The sequence below is a fragment of the Mixophyes fleayi genome, chromosome 2, assembly GCF_038048845.1.
Source record: "Mixophyes fleayi isolate aMixFle1 chromosome 2, aMixFle1.hap1, whole genome shotgun sequence".
Classification (NCBI taxonomy): Eukaryota; Metazoa; Chordata; class Amphibia; order Anura; family Limnodynastidae; genus Mixophyes; species Mixophyes fleayi.
This window is the reverse complement of record NC_134403.1, coordinates 95,089,217-95,112,905: the sequence shown is the minus strand read 5'-3', so window position 1 is coordinate 95,112,905 and position 23,689 is coordinate 95,089,217. Positions and strand designations below refer to the sequence as shown.

The following is a 23,689-nucleotide window of genomic DNA, read 5'->3' as shown; positions in this document are numbered from 1 at the left end:
GACATGGCAGAATGAAATTGTTGCCAGCTTCAAGTTTTTAAGAATGTTTTGTACTTTCACCTGGGATCATTTACATTTTTAGCACAATTCTATATGGCTCCAGCTTCCTGCTTATATTATAAGCTCTTTGTGACAACAGTTTTCTTATTGTACTTTTAAAGTGTGGGCTTGTTGTGAGTCCCCAATTTGTTTATCGTAAATACTGGAATACTTTTGTGTAAATTGTGTGGCACCTTATAAAATTATACATTATCCATACACACTGGATAATTGTCAATAATAAATATTACTAATTGATTTTTCTAAATGTGTTTTCTATCATCACCTGCTTGATGCAATGTTTGACTATGGTGATAAAATTAAATGATCTGTTTAGAACATTAGGACTACATTTCTGATCCATCTCTTCTGAAATATCCCAACTGTAACACTTGTCCCTATTGCATGTATCTTAGGTAAAAATCATTAGCAAAGATAAAATTAATTGTATTTCACAATATGCAAGTTTGAATGTTTTTTTTTAGAAATGCTGTTATTTCTAAAAACCTTTACATCGAAGATCAGGTTTTCATACCTATAAAAATGTATTTAGGCAATTTTAGTATCTAGAATATACTAAGCATCTAGTCATGAAGATATTATCTGTGATAATCTTGGTCTACATCCACTTTCAAAATTTATAGTAAATGGTTATAATAGTAAATGGCAAAATAGCTCAGTTCGATTGTGTAGAAAAAAAAAAATAACAGTTCAGTGGGGTTACTGAAATACGAAATAATTTAGTTGCTTTTTTCACAGCAAAATGTCTTAAATCTTTGCTGTTCCAGTGTTGTGAATAGTGTTGTATTGCTTTAAAATAAACACTGTGTCTGCTATGAAAAGTAATGCATATACTTACCAAACACTTCTGAAAAGTCTTTTATAGGTTGCTTCTTTTAATGTATCCAAACCTTCGTTGTCTTTGTTTGTTGATGTGAAGAGGCTGTGTATACGATCTCCACCGCTCAGTTACATGCTATCTGGGCAGAGACTACTACTGAGCATCGAGGTTGGTTTGCATTCTTCACTGAACACAATTACTGAAATCTCAAGTAAATAAATATAGATACACATGACTCATATTCATTCAAGTTCCGGCATTCTTACAGTTATACCACCTGCTATTTCATTTTCAGTCTCTTCTGCTGGGTTATTCACATTGGCATATGGAAAGTGCAGTGTAATCTACATCTAATAGCCTGACAATGAATTTGATTTGACTTTGCTGAATCCTGTCTTATCAGCTGCTGGGTGGGGTGTGCCTGCCTTCTGGAATAACACAGTCCCTCCCAACCAATTATGTGTTTGATTCTCTTGTGTGATTCAACACTTACTATATAAACTACACTATGTGTTAAGCTGGGTACATATCTACACAATTATTGTGCAGACTGTACTACTCATGACTGTTAGTTCAGGTATTGCAAGAGTCTGTATGCTCCCACAACCATGTTTTATACCAAAATACATCCTATCTGTTGACTTGGTTTTCTAAACTTCCTAAAGATCATGATCAAAGACTGAACAATGTCGGGCAAATGTGGAAGTGTGTATGCACTCACGACCAGCAGTGTAAGCAGATATCTGTAGAGTTTTCAGCTGATGGTTATGAGAGATGAAGCTCACAGATCTTTTCAGGACTTTCAATCGTTGGTGAATTCAATACAGAAATTTAATTTGAAGTAAGATTGCATAGGTGTGTAACCAACTTTAAAAGTTCACTGGTACTTTTGACCAATGTGTTAAAATTAGTGATTAGCCAGTGGTAGACCTAAAAAATAAAAGCTCCTTGTACAGGAATATTGTTAGGGCTCCTAACACCCCACTTCACAGATCCTCTCACACATTCTATTCCTATGTATATTTTTCCTTTATGCTACCTAGGCAATTGCATATAATAAACACTACATGCAGTCTTTAAATAGCTGAGAGATATGGAATGGAGACAGTGGAGTCAGTGTGCAGTGCGGCTGGCAATGGGGTCATAAACCGCTGGTTATTACCCTCTCTCTTGTTATTAACCAACCTGTACCTAGAAATAAAACTGAAAGAAAGTTGAGTATAGAGATAAAAATGTCTTTGGTTTTGAACTTGAAATTGTGGCAATAACAGTGCTACAGGACATCAGCCATAGTCATATCCTTTTACAGATTTACGCCTGGACCTTGAAGATTCCACTCATCCCTCCTTGGTTATGAACTTGATCCCCCACAAGGGGGAGTGTGAAGGGTGGTGTTTCTTTGGCCACTGTAACATCACCCATGGCATCTGTGCCACTGTGCTTTTCCACTACAGATGTAACTCCAAAAGATACATACTGGTAGTATAATTGACTTGTAGTTGTAAATATAGATTGTAAGATACTCTGAGACACAGACTGATGTGAATGATTATTCTCTGTATTGACAGCACAATATTCATTCATTATTGTCACACTAATTAAAACCTCCTTGCTATAGCTATCCATATGTCCTAGCGAATTTCGTTAGCTTCTGTGACTCTGAAACGAAACATTCTGTCTCAGAACTATCAAATGAATTATTCCTTCTACAGCACTCTCTACATTTATTCTCCAGGACATTCATTGCTGGCATCAGCTGAAAAGAGCCCGACTCTGTAAACTCTATGGAGACTGTGAGCATGAGTGCATACACACTACATGATTGGTCGGAAAATATTAAACAGTACCACCAACCAAATAAGCCGACTTTGGAACGACTTTCGACCATCGTGTTACTAACCCAATTTCCGACCGAACGGTCATATGTTGGCTGATTTGCCCAATTATTGGACGAAAACGCTCCAGTGTGTATCTAGCCTAAGTATTACATATGTTACTCTTGTGTGTTTTTATCACCTGCAAACAAGGTAAAGCACCCATAAATGTACCCTCTCCACCTCTCATTTAAATATGTTATCTGACAAAACCAAAAATTTTATTTCTGCATCTGGTGGCAATTTGAGGCACATATATGTGTGCCCCCCACCTTTAGCAAGGAGCACCACAATATGCCACTAGAGGATGCTAAATGTTCTCCCCTTAAAGTTGCCACCATCTTCGCAAGCAGATCTATATTAGTAGCATGATTTTACTATTTTGCACATTGTAAATAACCCTTATAGGTTTTTGGCGTTATCTACCTATTATGGGCCAATTCATTAAGAAACGCAATTTGCACGCACGTCCGTCCATATTCAAGTATGTTTTGATTGGAACACGGGTATAAGTTCGCTCTGGCTCTACATTATCTGCCGTATGCACACAGACAGAACACTGCAGGCTACGCACAATGCATATGTGCAATATAAAGTCCTATCTGAGTGCATGGAAAAAATAAACACCTTTTAATATGAAAATCGTTAATAACAATACATTTAATAAAAATGTATTTTCGTTTTATCTTTTTTTTTTTTTTTTACATGAAATACATATATCATGATTTTCTTAATGCCAACTATACATAAATGCATTTTTACAGTTTGTCTTACATGTAAACACATGTTCCGGTATGCATACGCATCCATCATCTCTATCAATCGGCATTTACACCCATCCTGTAGCTGGTGCAAGTGATACGGCTAAACAACATGTACCTGACCATGCGCTCAACCTTGGCACGTATATATACATTGCCTATGTTAGACTTCCCCTTCCCACCCCAGTTCCCTCCTTGAAATCGTAGGCTGTCTGAAGTGTCCTTTCCGTGTGACCACATATTTCATGCAGTTGCATTTTCTGGTGTAAGTATCGCTCTGGTGCATGTGCAGAGCGATTTAAAGCAAGATATGGTATGTAAATGGACTATGTATTAAATCGACCATAGTGATTATTATAAAGTATAAACAGGAGACATAAAAACACAGCATAGCAAAAATCAGATCATTTTTATTATTTGTTTTGAATTGAGTTTAGAAAAAATGAAAGATGTACATACAAATGCTATTGTTGTGATCTATCCATATGAATATAAGGAATGCATGAACTGCTTTCAAAACCAAAAATAAGCACTTTGTCTCACATAATATATTTTGACTATATCATGTCATCTAACATAAGGAATGATCGACATTGGTTTGGAGTGACAATAGACAAAAGATCCCTTCATTGCCAGAAGAGCCTACATACAGAATATATTATGTATGTCACTGGCTTTTTAAACTTTAAGTCCTTTGCCCATGAGGCAGGCAAAGACTGTCATGACCATCTTTGGTTTCACCTCCACCAGGTCTTCTGGCAAAGCGTACACCCTTGCCCCGATTTTCCTTGCCATTGAAATAGCATATCTGCAATAAAGAGACAGACAGTGAATCCAGCCAGGTGTTGACACTGACAGCATATGGTCTATACTTTTATGATGTTTCTCTGTTATCTAACTTGACCATATAATTCCTTGTCCCAATACACATTAATCATTACAGTCATAAAAAGACATTTCTACAGCTTCCTCTGTGTATTTACACATACTGCATTCCATGGAGTGCCACCATTGTCATGTTATTTTGATCTGCAGTGGCCTTTTCATTCCTTTGGGATTAGTGAAAGTTTGTATAAATTTGCCTCTTCCCATGAGATTATACAGTTGCACATTCTCACTTTTGTTATCTCAGCATAATGTGCATAATTGTAACTAATTTTACCAAGAAATCTGACAGAGCTCTCGAATTGCTGTAAAGTCTTCATGAGGACATCACTTCTACCAGTGTGGATTCAGTAAGGAGATTTCAGCTTCACTTTTTCTCACTATGAGCCTGATTCATTAAGGATCTTAACTTAAGAAACTTACTGTTTCAGTCTCCTGGACAAAACCATGTTACAATGCAAGGGGTGAAAATTAGTATTCTGTTTTGCACATAAGTTAAATACTGACTGTTTTTTCATGTAGCACCCAAATATCAACTTTAAATTTCAGTGTACAAATAAGCTATCAAGTATTTGTGTGCTACATGAAAAAACAGTCAGTATTTAACTTATGTGCAAAACAGAATACTAATTTGCACCCCTTGCATTGTAACATGGTTTTGTCCAGGAGACTTAAATAAGAAGTTTCTTAAGTTAAGATCCTTAATGAATCAGGCCCCATATGTTATTAATGTATTAATGTGTAATTATAATTCACAAACACATTCACTACATAACACCTCAACTGCAATAGTGTCCAGGTTTCCATAGGACGGCCTATATATAAAAAGAATTGTACAAACAATTATGTCATATAATAGGAGTTTCAGTGGTTTTCAGGAAACCCCAGAGAACCAAAGAGCAATTGAATACTGTAAACAACTTATAGGTGAGCAGCTGGGCAACAGCTCAATTTGTATGCAACATAGAAGTGATTACTAATAGTGTGAGACAGTAACTTTAAACTTTTTTGGCATTCAGACACCTGCTGATGTCACGTGAATAATCTTTTTTTCATAACACACTTCATATATTGAGAATTGAATACATATGAGTATGTTTGAAAAACATTGACTGGCTGCTAGTTTGTTTCATTTACATATAATATATAGTTCAGTAATTGTTCCCATTGCATATCTTCAGCTTACTTTAATCAATTTCCTTTGTTGACTATAAATTCTTTTGACACATCCTGTATTGTGTCATGAGAATGTAATGTGTTCTTTGGTTGGGAATCACTTGTATCCTAGACACCTGTATATTTGCTGAGAATTAGGATATTGAAAAATGGTTGTCTTGAAGGCTACTGCTGAAGAGGAAATATGACTAAATTATACTGAACTAAGTTGTGTATCAGAACTTGTTATTACACATAAAACTGCTAACTGGCTTAAGTTGGCCACACAAGGCCTGATTGTGCTGTTTGACCTGGCCCCCACGTGACAGGATCCTAATCCAGTGTGACCACCCACATTAGACAAAGTATAACAAGTGAAATATTGGTGTAATCTGTAGTTTTATGATAAGAGCAGGGATATTTAAGGTGACAATGGATGTCAGATTTAACCATATACCTAGTAAGGCAATTTTTTAGGCAATAAAGACTTTCATTTTATACATACTTGGCATTATTGAGCTTCTCTGCATCATCTAGGTCTTCTGTTTTCAAAAGATCGTATTTAATTGAGCCAGGTTGAATTGCATCAATTAAATCCAGTACAGGCATACTTGTGCTTATTTTGCCATCCTTGATATAGAGAAAAATATATTGTATTATCAAATACAGCAAATCTTAATATATGTGTTATGAAAGGTAGCAAAATCTCAAATTGTTATTGGTCACAGCTTGAGAAATGCCTCAGTAATTACTTGATCAAGCAATTTATTCTGCACAGATTGCTGCAGGTGTTAAATGTCCAGGTTTCATGTTATTTTGCACATTATCTCATTCCTTCAAATAAAAGTACAACAATTCAATGAATGCTTTTTGAAAAATATACTGTAGACCTTAGACCTATGCAGTGGGGTTCAAACTTATATGTTTTTTTTTTTTTTAAAATGGGATTCCAAGGGGTAAATGTATGAACCTCCGGATTCTTCAACTCCGGCGTGTTCAGCGTCTTCGGCGATTAAATTTAAAGCGGCGCTGCATTGTAAAGGGAAACTTCCCTTTACAATGCAGCGCCGCTTTAAATTTAATCGCCGAAGACGCTGAACACGCCGGAGTTGAAGAATCCGGAGGTTCATACATTTACCCCCAAGTGTCTTTGTTATAAGGTTCAAGTGCCTGTGTGCAATTACTCTGGAAATCCAAAAGAGGTGGGTTCCACATAAAATGGTTTTCAGATCTGACTATCGGGGAATGCCAAATATACATCCATTTGGGTTGCAGGCCCCAGGTAGCACACTTGTGAACTAAAGGACAGTCTCCCAAAAGTAAAGAGCCTTTATTATCTGTCTCAATAAATCACCACCATTTCCTGCTCTACCATAAGTCATCACTCTCACCCTGTACTTGTACCTGTAGCAGATGCAAAACATATGTGTCTTAACAGGCATATATGGGTGTTCCTGCAGGTCTGAGCTGCATTTAGTGTCCTCAGTTTGTACATCCCTTCCCTCCCCCTCCTGCCTCTCCAGGCGCAGGCGGGAGTACTTTACAGAACCATGTAAGTCTGCATTGGAGCATATGCATGTGCCCACTTTTCACACTACGCAAACTGGTGTATGTCCCAATCTGCATCAGGCCCTCTGTGTCTTATGGATAGTTATGTGTCTGTTATTAGTTTTTTGTTTTACCATGCAATGCTAATTCTTCTTTAATAAACAAACAGTGCAAGCATTTTCTATTATCAAAAATGTATTTTATGTATATTTTCCCTATCATGAGCATGAAATGTAGAAATTATGCTGACAATATTGTAATTTTACTGTGTTTATTGATAGAGCCATTGTGTATTGTTTGGGATAGTTCCAAGAACTTACACAAGTATAGATGAATTTATAATTTACTATGCACAAAAGACGTATGTAATAATTTATGTGGTTGAAGTTTTACCTTGAAACTAGAGATGGACGATGACTTTCCAGCCTCTCTGAGTGTTTCATTCACCCAATTGACAATTGTGTCATCATTAACCTTCTGTCCTCCTCCAATGTCCTGCAAGATATTCAGCGTGTACCTTGAATAGAAAGCAGTTTTAAGCACATATTAAACGGATACCATAATAAAGCTATGTATTCTGTGTACACCCTTGACTAATGTAAAAAGTATTCCTGCTACAGTCATTTATTTCAGGGACATAACAACCACGTCAACACCCTCACGGCACGGAGTTGTCGTCATGCTGTTCTTATTGTCCTGTAGTGCCTCATAGACATTATGGGGCTCATTAGAGTTAGTCCGTTATACGTTTAGAATGAACGCAGGGAAAAATTGAACACATCTCAAGATCGGTCCATTTAAAATACGGCAACATTTACGCCAGGCATACATCATACGTAGCAAATGTATATACTTGTTTCCCACAATACTGTAGAGAGATGCGGCTAGACATTGTTAGTAGTAAATGATACAGTCACAGTACCCTATTTGTACACAATATAAGAAATTGAAGTGTCCTATACACAAAACTGAGTAGTGTCTTGACAGTGTTCTTAATAAAAGTCACATTTTCCTTATAAAATGTGATTAAATTTAAATTAAATACAAGCATCTGTTGTTTTCCCCTTTAAAAATTAAAAGGGGACCAAAGGGGAAATAAGTAATGAGAGTAAACGGCCACAACTTCATATCATAGAGCCACTACGCTAATGAATGAAGTAATCAGTTGGACGGGTCAATATGTAATTAGAACTGACTTGATAGCGCTGCTTATAGTCATCATCGTCATTGCGTCACGTTGCACCAGACGTCCAGCTTCCACAAGAGATATGTGGTTCTGTGGATGTGTCTGTGTCTAATTGAATGGCATTTCAGTGAATATACCCTTACTGTACACAGTCTACGCCTGTCTGATCCTTCCTTTTATTGTTTTTGTTATGAGTAAGGAGACACAAGTTGATGATACCAAAAGTCTACATAAGATTTATGCATATGTATTTTTTGTGCACATGCACAGTACGGAAAATTGTGTCTTATGCAAATACCAGATGTAAGTCCAACTAAATGAGATTTTTTTCTAGGCTACAAAAACTTTTTTGTGTAAGTGTTAATGTCTGTCATCTTTATGTTACCTCTATGCTGTTGGCTTTTATTATTATTTTAGTAGTGATATTTTAGCATTTTTCTCACAGTGTACACAGGAGGGTGAAAATCCACAGATCTCTGGTAACAACAGCAAAACAATTTCTAGCCCTTTACAAGCAGGACTCTAGACACTATCTTCTGTTGGTTTGTGAGTTGTTCTGTCAACTATCTGCCACCTCTTTTATCAACTTCACCAAGCCCGGCCTTTCCATCCCTCACTGTGCATGCCAAGACTATTAAATGACAAAACTTGCTACTATACCTTCTCATTAACTGCCACAGCAAAGCAAGTGTGAGAGTCCGGTTTCCCTCATGCAAGTCCTGTCCAGCAATGCCGACTAGAGAAAACTTGGCTTTATTCTTTCCCAGATCCACAGCATAGTTACAGTTTTCAAGCTATAAAATAATGAGTAGAAAAATATAAAAAGGTTGTTGAGTATAAGAGTTTCCGTTGTTTTTATGCAGGATGTGTCATACCTGTAATTTTGACACCTACACTTCCTGCATACAGAAGACCCAGTGCCTCCCCTCGCCCATCTAATTAATCATCATCATTCACTAAAACTCAGAGGAAATTGTCAGTAACTGTGTACCAGATATCTGCAGGAGAACAAGACTCAGAGGGAATTGTCAGAAACTATGTACCAGATATCTGCAGGAGAACAAGACTCAGAAGGAATTGTCAGTAACTATGTACCAGATGTCTGCAGGAGAACAAGATATCCTTTAGGAACCGAGTGGAAGTCAAGAATTGTTATTAAAAAAAAATCAATGGTGATTGGTGGGGCTTGAAAATTCGCTTAAAGGAATTTGGTGAGGAAATATAAAGGATCGCTAAATGTAAAAATGAAATGACCCTCTGTAACTGATACATGACTGTATATCTTATTCAGACTAATGTGTCAAATTAATTACTTCTAATACGGAAATGACTTAATGATGGTGCAAAGAGAGTCCCATTACAATTTGGCTATGGGTCCCAGATATTTATAGTTATGCCCCTGTACTCAGGAATAATCTTGTCATTAGGATTGGATCATTATTAGGTAAGCCTGTAAATGCAGTTGGAAGTTGATCACCAGCAGCCTGTGTATGTGTAGTCATCAGAGCATGTGTAATGTGTGGACTTTAATTCATCAGTTTCCATACGATGCATTTTAAATAAAATATGTACACCAAATTTTACACTAAAGACAATTGGATTATAAGTCAATATTGCCATCTACATTTGATACTCTTGGATCAATTGTTTTTTTTAAACGATTTGCTAAAAAGCTAATAGATGAAATGATCAGTTTGTAACTGTGTGGCCAGAGTAAAAGATATTGGCTGCTGTAACATGCATTGTAATTCCTAACAGAATGGCTACTAGGACTCATCAGGAAAACAATTCTCCATAATGACTTAACCTACGATATCTTAAGTTCTGCTTATCTCCTGCAACTTTCACATATATATCTGTAAATGTTATTAGTAGCTCTTTTTGTGTAATTCAAATTGTATATTTTATTTTGTGCACATTTAAATCATGTCTTAGTCTATATCACTTTCCATATGGATGCTTGAGATGGGGCCGCTAATTTTTAACTTGATAAGTTTAGCAAGTATATCATTTATAAGTATATTGTTAGTCTTTCTATAATCAACTTTCCTGCTGTTGTATAAGAAGCAGACCTATGGTGTATAACAATCTCATAATTCACATCTTGAAACAACCAGTGTATGAGTTCTATCATAGAAATATCTTTAACAACATCATAAAGTTCTTCTCTACATTTAGTTATGGTGAAAATGTGTAAAACTAAATGAGTTCTACTGGTCATAGATACTCATTCAATAAGTGGCAGGGACAGAAGATAAATATTGGAGAGGTTCTCAAAGAAGTCTCATACATTTTTGGAAGACTACAGCTAGTCAACAGTCAACCAAATCTAACACTAGAATACCCTAGTTTACCTTGTAGTATCCAAAGGTTGAATTGAAAATAAAAAAAATATTAAAATTAGAAATTGAAAATTCAGAACAAAAATTGTATTTTGAAATGTCATATTAAATAACTTGTTTTTTTAAAATGTTGTTTGTGGGCAGCAAATTCTATAAAAATATCAAAATAACAAATTTTTCACCCTTACATAATAAATACATTTTACACCCTTAGAACTATTGGCTCAATACCATAAAGCAGGAGATTTGTTTATCTCTAAAACTAATTAATCCTATAAAGTGTTCTGCATAAATTATTGATGCTAAAGAAGTCTCTCCTTCAGATGTTATATTTTATAAATTATTAAAAGACTGAAAGTAATCACAAAGGATAAACATAGAACAGAACTTGTACAGTATATGTGAACAGGTACCTTTTTCATTTTTTCTCCCAATTTAGGGTAGGGTGGTTTGTTTACCCTGTTCCAATCCACAGGAACTTTTATCTTCTCGTACAGCTGAAATATAACTAGTGCATCATCAAGGTCACTGTAATCAGAGAAATGAACAGCATTATTCTAGCTACATATTCAAGCACACATAAACATAGTTTCACTAACCAAGCTAGTATTGAAAATCTCCAATAGATTTCTGCCTCTTTTCCTCACAAGTGTGCTAAAGGTTGCTAAGCAACCATACTCACTTTGATTCCTGAGCTACTAATAAGGGTTCCACATTGCAGCTGATTTAGCAGCTCTTGCAAGACTCATCACTACTTACTACCTAGCAGCTGAGCGGTCAACACTCTCTGCTCACATGATTCCTACCCAACAGCTTATTGTCCAGAACCTACATAAATATACTCATTACAATTATTGTCTTGCTGGTGTTAGGTTTACATAGGCTAGTTCCTGTATCATTGTCCTATATAGATTGGTATTTCTTCTGTTGCTGGATTTAGTGTGTTTGACCTTGGCTATGTTTACTGGACCTCGCTGTTGATTCTCTGCCAGCTCTTAAACTCTCTGTCTGCTTTTTGACCTTGTGTACCTCTCCTGCCCTCTGACTCAGCTTGCAAAATTGACTATCACTTTTGAGTATTGCTTGTCTTGTTTTCTTTATGTATTGCTCCAAAGCCATGAGTTTCCCTGACTCTACCTCACTCACGGCTGTTAACACTTATACTCAACTGGAACAAAGTACAGGGAGCATCCGAGTACAAGTGAACAGTGTGGTTTCAGGAAAGTGTGAAAAACATCCCACGCCATAGGTTCTGTATAGGGGTTATCAGTCGCTGATTGTGGGGTTCATAGCATACACACAAAATACCCACAACAAATATTTCAAAACCTGCACAATCAACTTTATAAACAAATAAAACATTTTAATGATCTTATTTGATGTTTATTGATCATTTAATGTCCATCTGCAGGGAAGTAGATTGAAAAAATCAAACATGCATGTGTTTCCAAATTTAATGACATGCTTTTAATCCAGGTTGATTTGAGATAACAGAGCATCATGAGCACTCGCTGCACTAACTTTAAAAGACAACGTTGCTTGTGTAAATGTTCTCTTTTGTCTAGAAACTGGGACGTTTTTCATGGAGGGATTTAAGACGCAGAATGCCAGGAGTGGAGTAAGGGCCCCAATATACTAGCACCTCCATCAGATTGTCATAATTGCATACTCTTCCAGAATGTTCGGGAGACTCCCAGATTATTAGGAGACCTCTGAGACTCTTGGGAAAGCAGGATAAGATCCTGGAAAAGCACTCGTTCTGGCATCATACACTGCACATTGATGCAAATGGTATCATCAAGTCATGTTCATCTCTTCTTGTTAACACTGGCCTCGCCATCTCATCAATAACAATTATTTCCATTCCATTATATGTCTTTGCGCATACTCTTCGATATTTTAAATTTTAATAATATTTTTAGAGAAATTGCCATCGTAATTACTAGAGATGCTCAGGCTCAGCTCCCCGAGAACTGAACGCACCCAAACCTAGCAGATCCGAGCTAAGCCGGCTCGGTAATTTCGCACGCCCTCTGAATTGAAAACGAGGCAAAATGTCATCATTACGTTGTCAGATCTCGCGAGTTTTGGATTCTATAAGTACCGCCCTCCACGGCGATCCAGCGCCATTTCACAGAGGTACACAGAAGGGGTAGCACAGTTCTTGGCAGTCTGTAGAACATTTGGGCTGCGTCATAGGTAGAAAAGAAAGAGGAGGGGTAGCAGTGTTCTTCAAAGTCTCCAGTGACATTCAGGAGAGCTCCATTGCTAATTGGTATTGCTGAAATAGAATTAATAGGTCTGGCTTGGTCTTCTAAATCTGCAGTCACATAATGTACAGTGTTATATAGGTAACGCACAAAGAGGAGAGCTCCATTGTTCCATTGCTAATTGTGATTGCTGAAATAGAAATACTAGGGCTGGCAGACTTGGTGTAAATCTGCAGTCACATTGTACCGTGTTATATAAATAACACACAAAGAGGAGAGCTACATTGCTGAAATACAAATACTAGGGCTGGCAGACTTGATGTAAATCTGCAGTCACATTGTACTGTGTTATCAAAATGGATTCACAGCAGTACACAGAAGACCGAAGCTTTATTGAGACAGACACAACTATAGGGAAGGGTGCATAAATTAAGGCAAGAAGTTCAACAAAACTTCAAACAGTGATGGGGGAATGAGTTGGAGGGGGTACAGGAGGGGGAGACACAAGCCCAAGGTTTTATTGGGTAAACAGCCACATAGGGGGAGGAGGAGAAGAGGGAGACAGAAAATGAATCATCTTCTCTTCCTCAGGACTGTCAATGGTGTTATAGTCTCTAAGTAGGCTGTGGATCAGCCTGCGACAGTCCTTGATGGTCATCTCCCTTTTCAAGATGAGGCCATTCCTGGCAAGCCATATAGCATCCTTAAAGCAGTTCATAAGGCGCCAGGCCTCCTGGATTGCCCCAAAGATATGGGTCCCAGGAAATAATCCATAAAATACCGAATGTTATGAAAGGAAATTTCTGGGCACACTGTCATTAAATTAATGTTCCAAGGCATCCAACAGTGCCTGTGCAGTGGGGCAGTCCCAAAAAATACGCTGTGCTGTTTTCCTTCTGGTGATGCAGAAATGGCAGTGGACATATCGGCACAGGTTCCGGGAGTGCATGAATGTCCTGAGAGGCAGGTATCCCTGGATAGCCATCCATGAAATGTCTTTGTGTCTAGTAGTCAGCCTCTTAGAGGCCACATTCTCCCACACGTATTTTGTTGTTGCAGCAGAGAGCCCTGGAAGAGACTCCATACTGTGTTTAGCTCTGATGATCTTGTGAACAGTTTTTGGCTTCCACAAGTCTGGTTTAAGTCCCTCCAGATGGTGCTCCCTCACAAATTGTCCAACAGCCAGGTAAAACCAAGGTGTAGTCCAGTTGTAAGGGAAGGAGCTGTCCTACTTGTCCCAACCAAGGGTCCCTCCAAAGAGGCAGGAGGAAAAAGCGAGACATGTACTTCCCAGTAGACCAAATGTTCTTTTCAATAAGAGTTCTGTGGATGCAGTTGCAGATAAAGAAGGCTCGCAGCATGGTGGGGATATCCGGGATCCCTTTCCCACCTTTGAGGGTCTCCTTGTACATGACCGCACACTTCACTGTGTCCATGTATTAGCTGTAGAATTACCACAGTTATCCAAGGAATGGGTGGAGCGATCAAATGAACCATAACTGATTTCATGATCCAAAGACAATTCCATCTTGTGCCACTTTTCTTTACTGACACTGCTGTGTGGCAATGTTTCCTAGATGTGCTAGGAACTGCTGTGTGTTTGAGTCATTGCTCTGTCGCTTAGCATCCAGCCAGGGTGCTGCAGGCTTTGTTTGAAAGTGTATGAAAATAATATTGTGACCTGTGAGGTGGTCATAATTGACTGCAAATGACTTGAAATTAGTGTTATTGAGGTTAATAATAATGTAGTTGGCAAAATTATGTGATTTTAGCAAAAAAAAATTTAGAAAAAAATAGGGATCCAAAATACGCAAGGGCGGTTTTGCCAAAACCAAAACACAAAGTTAATCCAAAACCAAAACCAGAACACGGGGGTCAGTGAACATCTCTAGTAATTACTAAGTTTCTTACCTATACAAATGATTTACACGTGGGTTAACACCCAGTGAATTCATCCAGTTTCTGAATGTTCTCTCCTCTCTTGTTTCACCTTCACAATGAAATGAATAGATGTTTATAAGACAGATAGTAAATATGAGTTCATATCATATATACTGTAATAATTCAAAAAAGCATCAGACTATAGGGAAAGCATTACTGTAATTGAGCAGAATAGCTGCACCACTGAATCTAACTGGAATATATGGCACTCACTAGTAACAACACATTCATTAATATATAAATATGTCATTGCATTGATTAGCAGTACAGTTATAAAAACAAACGTAATATCCTAGATATAGTAAATGACTATGGCTAGATTTACCTTCAATTGAGCTCCAGTCAATGTCCTGATTTTCTGGCTTCTGCAGGGCTGGGTATTTATTAAACAGGTTGGCAATGAAAGCCAAGTTAAGCTTTGGATTTCCACGTACAATATCGGTGGCTGTTACAAACTGGCGGCAGCCTAGCCGGTCTGCCTGCACCAACGCACACTCTGCTCTCTTCAGGTCCTCTTTCTCCTATGACCAGGAAGCAATATGCAACACAATGTAAACAAACTAGATGGACATAAAGGCTGAAGTGTCCACATACAATCGTCTACATATATATGTGAAACGTTAATGGTGTTTTTTTTGACATTCAACAATAGCCAATTTTCCTGCTTAAAAAAGACTACCACCATTGGGTTATGTCTTATTCAAATGTTTTTACATGTTAAAAATACATTTCTGTTTACTCTTTCAGTGTTTTACACCATGCCCATCTTTGGTTGAAGAGCTATAGTTATTTTACCATGTAGGACTTGCAAAAAGTGCAGATTAGTAATGCTTATTTGTGGAAAAATGCTCCTAGTTGTGCTTTTCAGGATGTATACCCACTTCCCAGACTTTGGATCTTAGCAAATAAAATCCACATGCTTAGATTTGTGGGTTTGTAGATAAACTGGAAAAGCCACACAATGGAAATAGTAAAAAAAGTCACACCAAAGTCCAACCTAGTACTACAGCCTTTATTAATTTACATTTTTACACCCAATTTACTGCTTGTTTTAATTTCATTTATAGCGTAAGTTAAGAGAGCGAGAAAGGACTTTCTCTGTTACATATCATTACTGTTTTGGATTAAGCTCTTTATTGCATTGGTTATAGTGTGCCTAGAGATGGGCTTTTCTGCAGTATTGCAGCTGGAAGGTGCAATATGTGTCTATTGCAACACAGGGATGAGACCCAAACCCCAGCACCTCTGATTTAAGTCAATTTATGAGGTGAAAAAGGTTGAGTGCTGTCCTGCAAAGCAGAGACTGCCTCTGTAAGTACAACCCTTTATCTCATTTCAGTTATCTCATCTTGTAAAATGACATCTCATTTTTACATGTAGGTACAGAGGTAGGTGCACTCATGAGCCTAATTCAAACTCTGGAAGGAATAACCTGGGTGTGCCCAAGTCGTTCCATCAGCCAGTGCAAACTTTTGCACCCCTGTAGATGCAGCCATCTTGGCCCACAAATCCATGCACTTCCCTGTAACACTGGCTACAATTCCACAAATCACTTTACAAACAAAATTTTGCATTTGTAATTGACCCTTAATGTGTAGCTGCAAGTTTCCGGCGAGTTTGAAAAGTGGAGATGTTGTCTATAGCAACCAATCAGATTCTAGCTGTCATTTATTTAGTACATTCTACAAAATGAAAACTAGAATCTGATTGGTTGCCATAGGCAACATTTCCACTTTTCAAACCCGCCGGAAACTTGTAGCTTGATACATTTACTCCCAAGAGTTCATTATGACCAGTATTTATCAAATATTAATTTTATGTAAAGGCCCAGAATAATACCTAGAATGGTCACATAAGAGTAAAGCAAATGAAAGCCTTCATTGCATAGTGTGATAGCTGTGAATTTAAATGCAGAGTATGGAAGTTTCATTTGATTGGGTCACTACATGACTGACTAGGTTATTGTAAACAGGCAATTTGCAGAAAGCACTTTACCCTGAGTCCAGTCATATCAATGACCACAGCAGGAACCCCCTCTTCATCTCCTTTTGGAGCAACTTGCTCAAGCAAGTTGTAATAGGCTTTGGAGTCCTATGGTAGAAAGAAACAAATTAAGACAATCATCAATATAATGTGAACACAAATCAGAGCAATTGTGTCTATGTGGTAATATCCATATATAGCTGTGAAATATTACACTCATACTTGGAACAACTGTGCAATTATCACATCTTTACATCATGTGAGATAAGGTTCGCCTGCTATAAAGGAACTAATCCAAACTTTCCCCAATAATTTCCCACTTGCTGATTCTTGAATCTCACCAGAACTAGATCAGTGGTTTCCAGAACGCAATCTCTAACTCACAAGATGTATAGGTGCTAAGTCGGCATTTTAATAAACATACTTTTGTTTTCTAACATCAGTACACTGTACACAAGTCAGCACTTTCTCCATTGTCATTGATACCAGTTTTCTCTGTTAATGGTGAATGTACACAGTTAATATCATAGGGATCCCCATTATCAACCTTTAGGTCAAAGGTCACAGTGCTGACTCAAAAACAATATAAGTAGCACAAACATTGTATTTCATTAATGTGGAGTTTTATAATGCTTTATAATAAAATAAAGTCACTGTTTTTATGTTTTTATTGTGTGTAGTAAGCCAAAGGGTACACTTATATTTGAGTCCTGGCAATCTGGGACTTGTAGTTCTACAGTAGTTGTTGAGCTGCACCCTGCCTATACCTTGTCTTTAGTTATACTGGAGTGTTGTTATTATTACTATTATTCTTTATTTGTGAGGCACCACAAAGGGTCTGCAGCGCCGTACATAGATAAAAGGAATACAGTACAGGGTAACGATCCATGGCATACAGGGTAGTACAGAAACACAGTGCAGTGCAAACAAAGTGCATAAAGTATAAATAATTACCAGCTAGACAGAGAAATGAGCACAGGGCAAAGGAAGAGGTGACTTCCATTGTACAGGTAGAAGGGCAGTGAAGAAGGGAGGTGGGGAGTGAAAAAAGGGGTAACGCCAGTGCCCAGTACAGAGGGGCACAACTTGCAGGATCAAGGCAGGGATAGAGAAGATAAGGCACTAGAGAAAAGTAAAAATATAGGGGCACAAGTCAAGTGACGAAATAGAAGGTGAGCTAAAGGTAAACAGGAGGAAGAGAACACGAGGAAAGAGGGCCTTGCTCAAGGGAGCTTACAGGCTAAAGGTGAGGGAAGACTGACAGGAGACACAGAGTGGTAAGAGGGGGGTGAGGGACGAGAACAAAAGGGGAAGCACAGAAGTATAAAGGAGGGGGTGAGGTATAGAAGATAGTATACAAAGAGAAGAGGGTTGTAAGAGGGCAGGGTTAGGCGGAAGAACGGTAGGCTAGTCTGAACAGATGGGTCTTGTGGGATCATTTAAAGTTTGACAGTCTAGATGACAGCCTGATAGAATGGGTGAGATCGTTTCAGAGAAGGGAGGCAGCACGGGAGAAGTCTTGAACGCGGGAATGAGGTGGTAACCAGATGGGAGGTGAGGCGATGGTCGTTGGAAGACTGCAGTGGGAAAAAAGGAGTATGAGTGGAGATGAGGTTGGAGAGATATGGAGCAGTGGAGTTAGAGAGGGCTTTATAAGTGAGGGTGAGGAGTTTGAAGTGGATTCTGAAGCAGAGGGAGAGCCAGTGTAGAGCTTGACAGAGAGGGGAGGCAGAAGAGGACCATCGGGAGAGGTAGATAAGTCGGGTTGCAGTATTATGTATGGACTGAAGAGGAGCGAGATGGGTATGGGAGAGGCAAATGAGGAGGAGGTTGCAAAAATGAAGGAGGGAGGCAGGAAATGATTAGGTAGTGGATGAGAGTTTTGGTGGCCTCGCAGGAGAGAAAGGGTCTGATCCGGGCTATATTACGGAGATGGAAGCTGCAGGATTGGGCGAGGGATTAAATGTGAGGGGTGAAGGGGAGAGAGGAGTCAAGGGTGACCCTCAGGCATTGAACTTGGGGTGAAGAGGAGATAATGGTAGTGATGGAGAGGGTGGGAGATGAGTCTCTAGGGGGGGGGATAATAAGTTCCGTTTTGGCCATATTAAGTTTGACGAAATGTTGGGCCATTCAGGAGGAAATGGAGGATAGGCAGCTGGACACCTTATTGAGGATGGAAGGGGAACGAACAGGACAAGAAAGGTAGATTTGGGTGTCATCAGCATAGAGGTGGTACTGGAGGCCGAAGGAGCTAAGATCACCCAATGAAGAGGTGTACAAAGAGAAGAGCAGAGGGCCAAGGACGGGGCCCTGAAGGACTCCTACGGTAAGTGGGGAAGAGGTAGAAGAGGAGCCAGAGGTAGAGATAGAGAAGAAGCAGTTAGATAGGAGATGAACCAAGAGAGGACAGTGTCTGAAAGACCAAAGGAGCGATGGGTATGCAGTAGGAGAGGGTCATCGACTGTATCAAGGGCAGCAGAAAGGTCCAGAAGTATGAGGAGGGAGTAGTGGCCTTTAGATTTAGCAGAACTGTCAGACTTTAGTTTCCTTGTCAGTAATGTTAACTTATTTTGATATCTAGGTCCAGAAATCATTACGTCTCATTTTGCATCTATATGCAAATCATCAAGAGCATTTTCAGTGCTATTGTGTGGCCTAATCTTTATTTTCAGCTTTCTCACCTCTATCTTTATATTAAATTAAACTACCTTTTAATAAATTCCTATTTGTTAATCTACAGCTAGATGATGACGTGAATAGGGAAAAGGGCTAATTACATACATCAGGAAGATGGAAAACTCATTTATCACGGCACTTAGACGTGATACATTCACCATTTCAGAAAAGTAAATATTTGCATTGCAGTAAGATAAATATTTTAACCCAGTTTAAAGTCTTCCTGTTACATAAGTCCATGCATCATGTCCTCTCTCATTTGTCTTAATCCATCTTTATCAACCCTATGAAGAGCTGGATATCGCATGAACTAGCAACTTTATACTTTAGATAAAAAATAATGTCAGTAAATAGGTAATAATTACAATATCCCCTTGTCTTATACCATGGCATGATTCATCATATGAAGTCATCATTATAATGATCATTATTTATGCACTATGAAACAATGGCAGCTCTAGGGAAAGCAATAATTTTCACAGAGCAATAAAATTATGAGCAGCCTTTCATCTCAGTTTAGGTCCAAGGTTAATTATTATATTGTACACATTTACAGATCTCTAAAGATAAATGTATATATGCAAAATTACTTATATATGCATTGCCTTGAAAAAGTGTTCAGCTTTTTTTTCACAATCTTATAGTCTGGAATTTTTACATTTCAGAATTGGAATTTTTATATGTGAGTCACACATTCATAGCCCCACCCCCCAAAAAAAGAAAATCGTAAGCTACAAAGTAATCAAAATTAAAGAAAGTATTCATCACCCATGGTCAATATTTGCTATTTATTATTACAGCCAAAATTATTTATGAATAAATCTCTATTAAATTTGAATATTATATTTGAGCAATATTTGTCCATTTCTCCTTGCAAAATTGCTTAAGCTGGGTCAGGTTAGTTGAGGAGCAGCGATGGACTACAAGTTTCATGTCCTACAAAAGATTTTTGATGGTATTAAAGTGAGGGCTCTGACTGAACTTTCCAAGGACATCTATTTTTCACCTTTTTAGACTATCCATTGCTGTCCTTGAAATGTGTTTTGGATAATTGTCATGATGAAATACATCCCAGCTCTAGATTGTTTGGCAGAGAGTATCAGGTGTTGACCAGGACTTGTCTATAATGTGCACCATTCATCTTCCTATTGATCCTGACAAAATTGCCAGACCCTGATACTGAAAGTGTAACGATTGTCTTGTCTGTAATGAAGAAAGCCCTGGGGTGAAGGATACACATATTAGCCTGGTTTAGCACTGGCCAAAAAGAGGCGCGGAGTCTAATGAGTCCTCCGCTCTTCACCAAGAACTCCCGCAAGGCAGGATAGACATTTGTGTCCGAGATCACGCAGAACGCTGCCCTCTGATCAGCCACTAGGCGTAACACATTGGAGAGAAAGCGAAATCCGAAAGCAGGTCAGTTAGCCGAGGACTGGCACACTGGCAGTAGCGAGTACAATTTCAGTATGCAGAAGGGAAGTCCAATAACAGGCTGGGATCTCGTACACAGGCAATAGTGCAGTACAAATTCATGAGTGGTCAAAGCAAGAAAGGACTGGTACATGAGGGTTTAATGGGCAGAAGCACTATCCAAGAAGGAATGAGAAGGAATGCCAAGGTCAGCAGCAATACAGCATACCAGGGAGTCAGTCTGGGTATGAATACCTGTTGCTCTGACACATCTGCAGTGTCAGAGTGAGCTTATATACTCTGCAGGTTTCATTATGCCACCTTCCAGCCACGATCATGTGATCGCTCGAACCAGGGAGTGCTGACCTTTACACAGAGGCAGAGGAACTCAGCAGCACAGGAATGTGGAGCAGGTACGTTTTGTGACAGAAAGCTTCCCCTTAATACAATGCTACCACAATTACACTTGATAATGTGTGGGGTGGGAGAGGGTTAACCGTTAACTGTGTACGATTTAACTTGTACCATCCATACCGCTTTCTGCCACATCTCTGCAGTTTCTTCATGATGGAGATTTGCAAGCTCTTTGCTGGCAAGGATATGTTTTTTTAGCCAGTGGTACATCCATGCACCCTCCTATTAAAGCCCATTTTGTGGAATGCCTTGGCGGTTGTTCACAAATGTACATTATGTGCCATTGCACCATTGACCTTTGTAGTTCGGTCAATGTCACAGATGGCCTTGCTTTAGCTTCTGTGAAAGGTGTCCTTCTTGACCAGCAACAAAGTTAAGGAGGGACGACCTGTCTAGGCAGTGTGGCAGTATTTTCAAACTTCTTGCTTTTCTATACAATGGACAGCACTGATCTCAGAGAGTTGTTCAGTGCCATTGATAATTATATCTTAGGTTTGTTTTGAATGTTCTTTAATCTTCATAGTTAATCTTTTTTTATTTTTATTAGAAAGTCTCCACCATGCTTTAGGACCTCATACAGAGTGATCCTACAGCATTGTAGACCTCTCTCTATGGACATGATGAACTTCTAATACAATCAACTTGCTGTGTTTTAAATGTAAATTTGTGTACTATAAGTAATAATGACCCCCTTACTGTAAAATAAAAAGTATATTAGAATCCACCTTGGAGTTCTGCCATGGTCATAGAACCTCTCAGGTGCTGCCAATATCCTATTATTATTATTATTATTATTATTATTATTATATAAAGTAGGGTATATTATTCAGGTTTTTTAAAGGATATGCACTGTACACCAAATCAACTTGACAAAGCCTAGATCTATTGCAGTGCTTGTATCTCTCTAGAAACATCTATATATATATATATATATATATATATATATATAGAGAGAGAGAGAGAGAGAGAGAGAGAGAGAGAGAGAGAGAGAGGGAGGGATAAATATATAGATATATGTCTTTAAATAGATAGATAGATAGATAGATAGATAGATAAATAGATAGATAGATAGATAGATAGATATAGTATGCATTCACAACATACCTTGATATCTGAGCTGAAATTATTAATTTTGTTGCATCCAGCGTTCTCCAGGTGGTAATTGGCCCATCTCAGGAGCAGTTCTTCTGGAGAAAGTTTCATGAGGTCCTCCAGACTCTCTCCATCCCGTAACAGGGCAATCAAAGCTGTATCGAACAGAGAATGTTACACATTAATAGTAGTCTAAAACTTATTTTACAAAACCTGTGAACTGTTTACGTTCCAGTAACTAAAGCAAAATATGACTTTGGTACAACATTCTATTAGTGTACACAGAGGAAAAAATATATTACAGTGCATTTACTTGATAATATACTCTTTGTACTATCATCATTATCAACAATTATTTATATAGCGCAAGCAAATTCTGTAACGTTTTACAAGTGGGACTATAGGTATTGAATCTATTTTCCACAATGCTTTGGGCCTTGGGGTTTTCCATATAAGGCTAGTTTTCTATATAACTGTATCCTATTACTACAATCTTTATTTTAATTTCCGGTTTCCAGACAAAGTGATAAATGCATTATCGTTGCAGCACTGTATGGTTGGAAGTTTTTAGATTTAAAAAATGTGCCATAAAGTTATATTACCATGGCATGGTGACTGAAGGTGTTGTTGACTACATTGTCACCTATTCCACGACCACACTGTAGCTGTTCCATGACCACACTGTAGCTATCCCACAACTACACTGTAGCTATCCCATGACTACACTGTAGCTATCCCATGACTACACTAACTATTCCATGAGCACACTGTAGTTATCCCACGACTACACTATAGCTATCCCATGACTACACTGTAGCTATTCCATGACCACACTGTAGCTAATCTACGACCACACTGTAGCTATCCCACGACCACACTGTAGCTATCCCACAACCACACTGTAGCTATCCCACAACCACACTGTAGCTATCCCACAACCACACTTTAGCTATCCCACAACCACACTGTAGCTATCCCACAACCACACTGTATCTATTCCACAACCACACTGTAGCTATCCCATGACTTCACTGTAGCTATCCCATGACTACACTGTAACTATTCCATGAGCACACTGTAGCTATCCCACGACCACACTGTAGCTATCCCATGACTTCACTGTAGCTATCCCATGACTACACTGTAGCTATCCCATGACTACACTGTAACTATTCCATGAGCACACTGTAGCTATCCCATGACCACACTGTAGCTATTCCATGACCACACTGTAGCTAACCTACGACCACACTGTAGCTATCCCACGACCACACTGTAGCTATCCCACGACCACACTGTAGCTATCCCATGACTACACTGTAACTATTCCAT

General features: G+C 38.5%; 1 protein-coding gene across 1 annotated transcript in view; it reads right to left on the bottom strand.

Moving 5' to 3' along the window:
• Nucleotides 1-3,909: 3,909 nt before the first annotated feature.
• Nucleotides 3,910-23,689, bottom strand: part of LCP1 (lymphocyte cytosolic protein 1) — a 59,612-nt gene continuing 39,832 nt past the window's right edge. Inside the window, exons 8-16 of the mRNA XM_075199717.1 lie at nucleotides 22,370-22,512; nucleotides 16,778-16,873; nucleotides 15,108-15,303; nucleotides 14,753-14,831; nucleotides 11,045-11,159; nucleotides 8,950-9,083; nucleotides 7,497-7,620; nucleotides 6,061-6,185; nucleotides 3,910-4,323 (exon numbers count right to left, since the gene is read on the bottom strand). Of these exons, the coding sequence (XP_075055818.1) occupies nucleotides 4,194-4,323; nucleotides 6,061-6,185; nucleotides 7,497-7,620; nucleotides 8,950-9,083; nucleotides 11,045-11,159; nucleotides 14,753-14,831; nucleotides 15,108-15,303; nucleotides 16,778-16,873; nucleotides 22,370-22,512 (1,142 nt within the window). The 3' untranslated portion in view covers nucleotides 3,910-4,193. The remainder of the gene's footprint in view (nucleotides 4,324-6,060; nucleotides 6,186-7,496; nucleotides 7,621-8,949; nucleotides 9,084-11,044; nucleotides 11,160-14,752; nucleotides 14,832-15,107; nucleotides 15,304-16,777; nucleotides 16,874-22,369; nucleotides 22,513-23,689) is intronic.